This window comes from Tympanuchus pallidicinctus, unplaced genomic scaffold, assembly GCF_026119805.1.
Source record: "Tympanuchus pallidicinctus isolate F22 unplaced genomic scaffold, pur_lepc_1.0 scaffold3, whole genome shotgun sequence".
NCBI classification, from domain to species: domain Eukaryota; kingdom Metazoa; phylum Chordata; class Aves; order Galliformes; family Phasianidae; genus Tympanuchus; species Tympanuchus pallidicinctus.
The window spans coordinates 29310108-29321755 of NW_026294747.1; the positions used below are offsets into that span (position 1 = coordinate 29310108).

The 11648-nt window shown below is 37.7% G+C and overlaps 1 protein-coding gene across 1 annotated transcript; it reads left to right on the forward strand.

The window, feature by feature from the left end:
• Positions 1–980: 980 nt before the first annotated feature.
• Positions 981–7509, forward strand: EMC7 (ER membrane protein complex subunit 7). Its single transcript, XM_052695450.1, has 5 exons — positions 981–1267; positions 3819–3938; positions 4414–4552; positions 5117–5197; positions 7081–7509. The coding sequence occupies exons 1-5, from the start codon at positions 1020–1022 to the stop codon at positions 7231–7233; spliced, it is 741 nt and encodes a 246-aa protein (XP_052551410.1). The 5' UTR covers positions 981–1019; the 3' UTR covers positions 7234–7509.
• Positions 7510–11648: the final 4139 nt, after the last annotated feature.

The window sequence follows — 11648 nt, forward strand, 5'->3', positions numbered from 1 at the left end:
ACTTAAAACACATAGGTTTCCATTTCCAAAACTGCTGGTGTTTCAACTTTTGTGTGCCATCCAAAATAGAACAGCACAGCTCAAGAATAGTAATGGAGACATCATTCACATTATTCCACTCTCATGGCACGAGGCATGATTTCAGAATTGTGTCTGGCATAGTAAAATGTTTTCATTTAGTATCAGCTGAGGGCTAGGGCTATGTTCATAATCTCCAAACATGCTTTAATAGTTAAGTAATATTTTTAATGAGTTCAGTAATTAACTCTGATGTTAAGCAACAGCTGAGGAGGCAGGTGTAGGTGACAGTGGGTACGTGTGACACGACAGGACATAATGTGGAGGGGAAATGGGCAGGGCGGGTATTACAGCTCTCGTGGCCTGGCACTGAACCTGTTCACAGCGATCGGCAGCATTTCGTGCTGCCGCTCTGCCTGCAGGCTTCAGGGGAGCATCAGAAACAGCCTGCGTTGATCTACGGTTCTAGGAAAGCACCTCAAGCTAACGTTATTGACAGATTTTCATGTTCTTTCATTTCACATCCGTGTCCTGCGTTATCACTTGCAGATGGCCTTATGCTGGAGGGGAAAAAGGAAAACAACAAAAAACAAACCGGGAACTTGCTCTGCCATTTCCCCAGCCTGCGCTCTGAGACGCCGCGTGCCACCAGCTCACAGTCCCCCTCCCTGCAGAAGCGACGCAGGGCGATGCCCCGCCCCAATCCCTCAGTATGGTGAAGCGGCCCCACATACACGCAGCGCCTCGCGGCGGCAGAGAGCAGCGCACTTCCGCTTTGCTCCGTATCACGGGCGCGCAGCTCACGTTCTTATTGGCTCGCCCGCGTGACACAAAATGTCGGCGCCTCACTCTCCTATACGCAAGCGCACGGCACCCAATACATTCTCGCGGCACGCTGCGCACGCGTAGAGAGCTTGTCGCCGTGCTTCTGGTGTTGGCCGTCCCGGGAATTTGAGGTGTGTCGCGCTCTGCGCATGCGCCCCGGCACCTGAACGGCGGTGATGGTCACGACCATGTCGGCGCGGGGCGGCGTCATGTCGCTGGTGCTGCTCTGCCTTTTCGCGTCACCGCTGGCCCCCGGCGCCGCGGGCTCGGAGGGGGCCGGGACTGTGGAGTCGCCGGGCGGCGCGGGCCCCGGGGAGCGGTTTAAGATCGAGGGCCGGGCCGTAGTGCCCGGGGTGAAGCCCCAGGACTGGATCGCGGGGGCTCGGGTGCTCGTGGACGGGGAGGAGCACATCGGTTTTCTGAAGTGAGCGCCTTGCGGGCGGGGGGTGGCACTGCCGGGGGGTCCCTCGGTGCCGCGGGGTCCCGCGGGGCCGCTGTCCCGCACCCCGCCCTGGCGCGGGGCCGACCGCAAGATGGCGGCGGCCGCGGGGCTCCTCAGTCGCTCCCGCGTCCCGCTCTGAGACCGCGAGATCCTGTGGGGGGATCCTGCCTGAGGCTGCGGGCTTTTGGGCTGCTAGGTATCAGCGCTGAGTCACCTTGCAGATGGTGGGACTTTTAACAGTACCCGTGAAATCTTAACAGTAGCAGGAAAAGCTGCGTAGAGGGATGATGCACGTGCATAGGGAAGTATCATATAAGTCCTCTCAGGTCGGAGTGAGTATATTCCGATCAGCTGGGGTTCTGGGAATACTCAGAAGATACCCTAAGAAATAACCCTAAGAACTAAGAACGGTAATCATTTCGCAGTCGAAGATAATTCTGAAGTCTGTGATTTTAGTGCAGTGTAATATCTTGTTCCTAAAATCATGTATTAAAACGAGGAAGTTCACATGGATTAAGATGTACTAGTTTATAAATACAGCTGTTTTGTGTTTTTCCCTCTGCAGCAAAAGCTGGGATCTGTTTATAGGCAAACACAGCAGGTCTTACTTTGCGCAACAGATCTTGTCAGTATAACATCTGATGGAGCAGTTCAACCCAGCTACAGGTGTCTTGCATCACATTTACATCTCATATAAAAACACAGTGGGGCTGATGTGTTTCTAAATACTTAATTGTAGCTGGAGTTATCTGAAATGCGAGGAAATAATCTCAGCTAAAAGCACACAACGCTTATAACAGCAAAACCTGGTTAACAAACTTTTTTGGTAACATCACTTTGGTATATTTAGTGATAGACTCACCGGATAATGTGATAACACAAAGCCAAGAAATTAATGTTTAATTAATTAATGATGAATATCTATGTAGATAATGTGCCACCACAAGTATGGTATGTTGCAGCTTACAAGCTGTGATATGTAGTATTTTGTTCACTTGCAATTTACTGGGTGGTTGGTAGGTCACTGCTGGTAAGAACTGCATGACAGGAAATACATTTTTTCATTAACAGTGCTATTTGAGGCTGAGTAGAAGGATCCTTCCCTTCTGCTGACAGGGTTGAGTATATTTGGGTTATCAGCAGATATATTTCTTGCCATTTCTCAGGCAAGTTTGGGTTATTTATTAATGACATTTCGGTTACTAATAAGAGGGAAATAACTATTTGACATAGCAAGGTTACTGCTGAATATTTCAAGAGCAATTTTCTATTACAAGCATTTTTTAAAATCTGATAAGTTTCCTCACTGAAGTAAATGTTCAACTTTTTTATTTCTTGAGAATGGCGCTATTGTATATCAGTACATGAAATTAGAAATTACCTTGTCAAATGAGTCTTTTGAAAAACAGTAGTCAAGTTTCATCAAAATACTACTGCTTGGAATGGGAAAATTGAAAGGGAATTCCCAGAGAAAGTCCTTAATATAGTTTCAAAGTACGATAATGTTAGTGCTTCTTTTAGGGGTTCAAGGCGTCACATAAAATATTAGAGAAATCAACCTATATGTTGCTGTTTCTGTCTTGGTTGTGGGAGAGCCCTAAAGTCGTGTAGAATTTAAAGAGAGCTGATACAAAGACAGAAATCACTTCTAAGGAGGTTCATTTATTTGTTTTCATGATGTGTTTCAAATATGTTCAGGGTTTTTTTTTGTTTTTTGTTTTTTTTTTTACTTTTTTTGCTTTTGAAGAACTTATTTGGTCTTAACTATGAGCAATATTTTTAGGAGGAGTATATTTTAGATTAATTTTTGACAGAGAACATAAAGTTTTCCTTCTTGGAAGCTTCTGGAAGCATGTAGGAGGAAACCTACAAGCTTCTGTACTTTAATTTGATGACAGCTTGTGCTGAATCTTTCAAGTATCCTTTCTCAGTTATTTTCAATGAACATTGAAGTTACTTTAAAATAAAAACAATCTGTCTAAAAATCACTTCTTTGTTCATATTCAGAGCTCTTAGTTTCCTCACTGTTGTGATAGAGCTTTCTAGCGTGGGCTAGTTCTAAAAGAAGCAATTAAAAGTGAACCTGTCTGTTTTGCTGTAAGGGCAGAAACTGCAGTTTCAATGACTGCCCACACAATGGAGGAAGTCAATTTATTTATTTTTTAATTTCAGCAGAATTACTGAAGCAAAGTAAATTTCATTGTATCATTTGAGCACAAGAAATCTAACCATTTCAAATACTACTTAGATTTTTAAGCTATTCCTCCAGCAAGACAATGGCTTAACAAGCCGTTCTGTGATAGGAAATCTTTAATGTAACTGGCTATTTCTGCTGGTATTGTGACACGGTGAATGACATTATTGGGCTTGGTACTGAGTGATCTTAATTTTCCTTTTGGTTGTTATCATGTAAAGGTTTATAATAGAAATTGATACAAAGTTTCTTCTTTGGTGACATAAACAAAACCAACCTCCAGTACATTGGAGTATGTTGAAATGCAGTGGAATTTATATGTTTTTTTTTTTAATTCAGGACAGATGGAAGCTTTGTGGTTCATGATGTACCTTCAGGATCTTATGTAGTAGAAGTTATATCTCCTGCTCATAAATTTGAGCCTGTTCGAGTCGACATAACTTCAAAAGGCAAAATGAGGTGAGCCTTCCCAGATTTGCTTCTGTATTGATGTAGGAAGTGTGCCTGACAGCACAACATCAAAAGTAATCTAGGAAGTTCTGTAGATCCATTTTTTCCATATCAGACAGTATATTCCAGTTTCCTTTCACACTGCTTCTGGAGCACAGCTTCTTTTTTTCTTTTCATATTTATTGCCTTAAAATAAGTGGAATTGAGTGAGTTAAAAAGGAGTTGCTTTTGCTGTTTTCTCCTGCAGCTATCCTGAAATAAAATGTAGACAGAAGTCGAATTAATATTGAAATTAATATTATTTGATCATATAAAGTATAATTTCTACTGAGAAAAATAAGCTTCTGAAAAGTGAAGCATATTTGACACTGCCTACCAGATGGTTTCATTTGCAGTTTATTTTTAAAACCTTGCTTGGAATATTTAATAATCATTAATTTTCATTAAAGATTGTGTTTTTAATTATTTACATTTTGTTCCTTAGAGCAAGATATGTGAATTACATCAAAACCTCAGAAGTCGTCAGGCTGCCATACCCACTCCAGATGAAATCTTCTGGACCTCCTTCATACTTCATAAAGAGAGAATCTTGGGGATGGACGGATTTCCTCATGAACCCCATGGTATGTACAAGCAGCACACAAAGGGAAAAATATGCAACGGTTCAAAATCTAGCAGTTCTTTGGAACAAGGAGAGTAAAAATAATTCACAAAACATGTGCGTAATTTATTTTTCTGAGGTGGTTGATTTTTGGTGTTGGTAAGGTTTTTATTTTTGTTGTTGTTTTTGTTTGTTTTGCCTTGGTTGCTTTTTTTGTTTGTCCTTTTTTTTTATTCCCTGCATAGCAAATCTGTTAAATGTATTTTGTCTGAAAATATTGCATAGCCTGGTTCCTTTGACAACGTGGTGTTCTTCTAAGGCAGAGAGGAACACTTTGCAAGATTGTAGCAGTTAAAAGGCAAACGTTTACTTGAATGGTCCGAGTTTGATATCGGTTGTGTGGATCTTTTGGTTTCTGTCCTGACAGTCGGATTTCTGACAGGAGGTTACTGACTCAGAAAGCAGTTGTTCTAGAACTTGGTATTTTAATTAAAGTCTTGATGGCAGGATGTATAAAAATATCTTGGCATCACATTAGCTGAATAAATACTTGGTGTTTTTTTTGTGTGTGTGTGTGTTTGTATAGGTTGTGATGATGGTTCTTCCATTACTGATATTTGTGCTTTTGCCTAAAGTTGTCAACACCAGTGATCCTGATATGAGACGGGTAAGTAGGTTCAGAGGTTTGGGGATACAGAGAACAAATGTAACGACATCTTAAGGTACAGAGAAATGATAGCTAAAACTGGACTTCAGAGGATGTCTTGTTGGCAAAATTAATGCAATTATTGATGTTGCTGCTAAAATAATGAATTCTGTTAATTCAGACTAATGAGTTTGCTGTTAAATGGCACAACACAGAATTAATAGTTTTGAATGCGTTTGAATTAGAAAGCTTTGAATGCATTACAGCATGATTGTTGTTTTCAAAAATATCTTTAGAACTATAAATGTAATTTTTCAAGGGCTATTTTTTGGTGTGAAAAATTTTCAGTGTATTTTTCACTGTTTAAGTTTAGCACATCATTTTCAGATGTCGTTTAATGTCAGCTGTGTTACAAAGAGTATGATAAGGATTTCTCTTATCCGTTAACTATGGAGCTTACAAGACTGTTGAGATGTTGCAATAGCGTGTATGATTCAGAATCTTACTGTAGTCATTAAATTATCTGATTTATTATCCTTTTGCCATGCAAAATGCCGAATAGCAGAAGGCTAGGACAAAATGGAGATTCAAGGTGTTTGCCAAATCGTTTGTTTTTAGAAGTATTCCTTGTCTGTCCTGGGTGGCTGCGTTTTCAGGGTTTGGTTAGCTTAAACTCCTCTAAATGACCACTGTCTTCAGTAGTGCTTTATAGGTGTCTGAACCATTTTTTTTTTCCTTTTTTATTTAATAAAATAATGCATATTGGTAAAAATACCAGACCTATACGGCTTTAATTCTGATTTTAATACATACATGTGCTACGTATCTGTGGCATGTTCTTTAAACCAAGCTGAGCTTTGGAAATTTTAAAAAATTATTTATTCCTAATTTATTTTTTTTTAACTCATTTGACATTGTATGTAGGTAAGCTATTCTGATGACAAACAATGAGAAGTTCCAGTGTTTGCATTAGCTGACAGGTCTGACTTCTTAAGGAGAAACTGCAAGTTGAAGGAATCTTGCTTATAATTTAAATTATCTTTGAAGGATGAGAGAAAATACTTCTTCCCAGCTCAGTTTTAATTAATGACATTCTGTTTATTAAATTCTGAGGCGTATGCCTAACTTCATTTTGTTTGTGTTGGGTGTAGAGCTCATATTATATTTTTTGAGCTAGCTTGTTTTTATGGGATCAGCACGATACTTGTTCATAGAGAACATTAATAATTTAATACTGTAACAGCAAGCACAATTGCTATGTACAGATTTAGAATAGATATAATAGTAACAAAGGCTACCATAGTTCTTATAGATCTAAACACAAAAGTTACGTTAAGGTTAGCTAAATATATGATCTCGTGAAACAAGAAAGGAAACTTCGCTGTTTTACGCTAATAGCTTGATATTATGAATTAGTGCAATAAAAATACCCAGTCCCTTCAAAACTTTATTACTTTTGGCATAAACAATACTAAATTGGGAAGGCAAAATGTGAAAAAATGAAAGAGTGCACAATCTGTGGGAATATGGATCTGAAAATCTGATCAAAAGCTTTTGTTCTAAAATGGAAGCAAGTAATGCTGGAAATAAGTATTTTATAATGCTGGAAATAAGTATTTTAATGGCATTATTTTTCCTGAGAAAACGATTTTATCTGAGCAGTTAGTTGCCCTGTAAGGCTGCTTAAGACATGGTTACGTCTTCTGTATGTCAGTGCTTTTAGTTTTGGGGTTTTATGTTTCTGTGTGTAGCTGGGCATTTGGCTGCAGTTGCGTAAAAATGTGTAGCAACATGTATTCTGGAAGGTTACCATTTGTGTTTGAGAATTTTTATATGTGTTCACTATGTGATCTGATGTCACAGAAAATGCTATTAAGAGCTGTTGTCTAATTTTTTTCATGCAGGAAATGGAGCAGTCAATGAACATGCTGAATTCGAACCATGAGCTGCCAGATGTCTCTGAATTCATGACAAGACTGTTTTCTTCAAAGTCTTCCAGCAAGTCTGGTGGTAGTAGCAGTAAAGCAGGGAAAAGTAGTTCTGGAAAAAGGAGGTAGTTATGTCCTCCTCCAGGCCTGAGTTTGCACAACTGTTTGTTATGTGGTATCATGTTTGTCTTGAAATATCAAAAAGCCACTACTGCAACCTTTTATTTGGCACAAAGTACGGTATGCTACAACTGTGGTGTGTAGCTTTATTTTTAAGGTATGTAAGCTGCTTTGTACTTGACAGTAAGCAGAAGAGGACATGGCTTCTGTATGGTATCTGTATAAAGTTATTGAATTAATGCTCTGTAGTGAATGTTATAAATTATATGACGTGTTAAACAGTAATGAGTGTCTGTTGTGGAATGAATGAGGGGTTATGCTCAAGGGGAAATAGCAGTATGTTTTACTATGTGCTGAGTTATCCCTTGGCTGTGGCGTTGTTTCCTGTCTCTCCAAACCTGCCTTCAACCACACACATCCATCATATCTGCCACCAGACGTTGTCACTTGAGCAGGATTATGGGATGGGTGAAAATTTGGGGAAGTGGGGAAGCAAAGTGTCATGATGCCTTAATTGTAAGGCAGTATGAAAACAAATTTGCAGATGATAGTTCACAGTGAAGATGGCTTTAATGTTTTATGTTTCTGTAAAGTTCTGAAACGAACCTCCTTTCAAAACTGAGTTGTGGGTTTACTATGTAATTTGATGTATCTGCTTGTCTAAAGTTCTAAACTCATTTTGTTTTTAAACTACTGCCTAATCACTTCTGTTCAAGGACTTTTCCATTTTTTTACTGCTGTGTTCTGCTCTGATCAGTTTCTGTGAGTAATTCTTTTGTGGAGGAAAAAAAAAAATCATCCATCGTCAGAAAGACTTTTAAGTTCTGTCAAGTTAATTAGGCATTCCATGTGTCAACATAATTTGATAAACATTTAGCTTAGATACTTCCCTTTCTTAACAGCAAGTATAATGTTTGCAACACTTGGCTCCCGCTGCTTTTTTTGTGTGCTGTGTATTTATCTTATCACTGCTATGATTTGTGGCCAAATAAAGCACAAAATTTAAAAAAATGAGAGAAAAACCTTCAAATACACTGGGAGGATAAGTCCCACTCCTTTTCTAAAATTGTTCAAAGTTGCTCTCTTTTTAGGAATGCAAAATCAATTGCAAAATTTTGTTCTTTGAGCATGCTTGTTTTATTTATATATATATATAATTATATAATTATATAATTTATATTTATATATATATATATTGTCTTTTTCCAGTAGCTTCAGAGGGAAGGTGAAAAATTAGTTGTCTTCCACAGGATTTAATGTTTTTCAAATTAAAACGACAGCAGTAGCTGTCAGGAGGAATAAACCAGTGTTGTTTTTTGGGTGATGAAAGAAAGTTTTTGTCCTTGCAAAGTGAGCACAGTAAATTGCACATTTTGTTATTGCTAGTTTTGTTTTGTTTTAGTTGAGTTGATCTTTTTTCCTATACAGAATAAAATGCATCCAGTACATACAAGAGCCTCTTCAGATATACTTGTTAGAAGGATTTACTGAAAGGAATGCTCAACAAAAGTCATGTTGCTTTTGAAAAAACAAACCACTTCTTTCAGCAGCATCTTATTGAAGTACTTATGGGAAATACATGGAGCTGATCTTTGAAGATGGAGCAATTAGTTTTGTTACGCTGTTTTGGAAAGAGAAGGAGTGAGTTAGTTTTCTTTAACACTCAGTGGTGTGACGGTGAAATTGCATTAGCTTGTTTTAATCACACTTTATTCAGTAGTTAATCATAATGACAAGTTTTGCCTTTTTACAGAGTTCAGAATAGGAACATTTCTTCCTTTTTCATTTTGTTTGTTTAGGTCTCAATTCGTTCTTCAGGGAGAATGGAGAAATTTGTTTTGTTAAGAGGTCAGAATGGGGGGAAATGAAGCATCTCCACTTAGTTGTTATGGTATGTAATTGCGTACAAGTTGCATATGATCAGCAGCTGTGATTCTGTCAGATAATACCTAGCAGTTCCTGTACATTTGGGAAGCAAGCAAGCAAGTAGAAGATTTTTCCTAACAGTGAACACCAATACTTTTCCTTTTTCATAGTGTGAAACATCTGTTGTGCAGTTACCATCCTTTGTATCTGGACATTTGTCAACATATACAATGCTACTGTATGAAAATTGCCAACCAAGTAGTACCTGCAATTATTCTATGAAATGAGTGGTGGAGTTGGGTTGGGTTTTGTCAGGATTATGGGTGTTTCTGGTTCTTTTTTTCTTTTTATTGCAGTTGTTTGTTTTCCATTTCGTGCAGCATTGTATGGATTTCTTTATTTCTCTTGTAATGAGTTGTCCTAATTGTTTATATTGTGTGCAATAAGGGACAAAAGAGAAATGATTTAAAAATGAAGAGAACTGTAAAACCACACAAGTATGGTGGCAGCCCTGGGGTTACTTGCAGTACTGAAACTTAATTTTTTTTAATTGACTGGATTTCAAGTTGAATTTTATTTTTGTATACAAATTATGTGTGAGTGAGTTATAAAATGTGCACCTGTCCACTTGTTAGAGCACTTATACCTAATAATAATATTTTTTGAAGTAACTTCAGTTCCAATATGTTTGCAAGAATATATTAAAAATATCTGTATTTGCAAAAATTAAAAAAAAAAACAAAAAACTTTGCTCACAGTCTGCTTATGGACTGACTAAAGAAAAAATGTGTTATTACTCCTTAAGTGCCAAAAAGCAATTAATATCAGTTGAGGAAAAAAATGAACATCAAAAGTCTTTAACCATTTCAGTGTCCATAAAGGCAGGACCTTATATCTTAAGAGATGTATGAAACTCAGTACTGTGTGATGGTACTGTACTCAAAAAAGTTCTGTGGGAATAGTATTTAGTTTTAGCCTGTTTCCAGGTGAAATGTGGAAGGCTCTTTGAAGTCACAAATAGGGTTGTTGTTTGTTTGTTTCTTTTTGTTTCAAAATCCATATCAAATTATTAATGCTCTAGCATCAGAAATATTAAAGATACTTCAGGAAATGCTTGTCTACTTTTAGAACTGTATTGTTCCTTCAAATTATGTCGGCAGCGACTTGTGTAATGCTTTGTTTCCAATAAGGTTATGAAGATTTAATGACAACATAATTTTCTGTGCAAGTGGAACTTAACTAGTTATCTCTTTTATTGATGATGCACAGAAACAGATTGGAGTTGAGCTCATTTTTATTAAGTGTTTGGTTCTGCGTGGCTGATAGGAATAAAAATTCAAGTCTGTCATTCAGTCAAGGGCAAGCGGTGAATATGCAGAAGAAGGAAAACCTTTCATGTCATTTTTTGACCAAAATTTGATTTTGAACTGTTTCTTTAACACTGAGTACAGCTTTGTAAATTAATACAAAATGTGGTTAGATGAATTTGAAAAAAGTTCAAGATGATTTAAATGAATATTTTTTTAAAAATATTAGAAAAGCTCTCTGGTATCTTTTAAGGATTTTTTTTTTCTTTTTTTTTCCTGCCTGCCTTTTTCTAACTTTCCAGTACACATGTGTAGCATTTCCTTTTGAGTTTAGGTTGGGAGAGCAAGATGTACAAACTCAAAGGCTGATCAAAGGCTGACCAGCAAGGCATGGGTCTGCAGATCATATGTAGATGCAAGGACAATCCTGGGAAATAATCAGTAAGATTTCACATACCTGGAATCAGAATAAAATCAAATTTTGAACATTGGTACTAATTTTGGGGAGCAAGGAGGAATGTTTGATTTCCTACCACATTTGATCATCCACATTACAGATGTGGTTCAAATTGCTTCAACTTGACAGGTGTGAAACATGAGAGTTGCATTCATACAGGCCTCATTTCTTCACTGTGGTAGTTAAACACCATGAAAATAAGGAATGCCTAAGTTTAGGACCAAGATTAAGCCTCCTCAGGAGATTATATTTTTTTCAATAGTAAATATTGTTTTACCAAGAGAAGGACCTCAAATGAGAGGTGGAATGCTTATTAAAAGACAGGCATGGTGGAATGTGTGTATCATTCACTGTCACATTTACTGAAAGCCTTCAGAGAACTGAACCAAAATATATGTGATGAACGTATTTAGACAGTCCTTTCATGAAAATAATTTCTACAGTAGCTTTGTAGGGGTTCCTGACAGATGACATGTGTGAATCTAAAGACACTTGGTCGATATTCCCTGAGAAACCTCATCTTGTAATCCACTCAATGTTCTTGGATTTCATTGTACTGTTGAAATTCCATTTTTCGGTTCAGTTTGTTTCCCTACCGATTCTCTTCACGTGCTATTTACACAGGTTTTTTTTTTTCCACATACATTTGCCCTTCATTTTTATGAGGAGTACAAAGGTCTTGTTGAAATTGATCTACAAGTGCTTTTCAACGCGTGCTGGCTGAAATAATTGTATACATCAGCTGTGCTTTCAAGTGCTTCAATGTTAGAAACCAATTATTCCTATCACCGGGT

Coding starts and splice junctions, on each gene's coding strand:
- EMC7 (XM_052695450.1), top strand. CDS start 1,020: ATGGTCACGACCATGTCGGCGCGGGGCGGCGTCATGTCGCTGGTGCTG. Junction 1,268..3,818: donor GAGCACATCGGTTTTCTGAA/GTGAGCGCCTTG, acceptor TTTTTAATTCAG/GACAGATGGAAGCTTTGTGG. Junction 5,198..7,080: donor GTGATCCTGATATGAGACGG/GTAAGTAGGTTC, acceptor TTTTTCATGCAG/GAAATGGAGCAGTCAATGAA.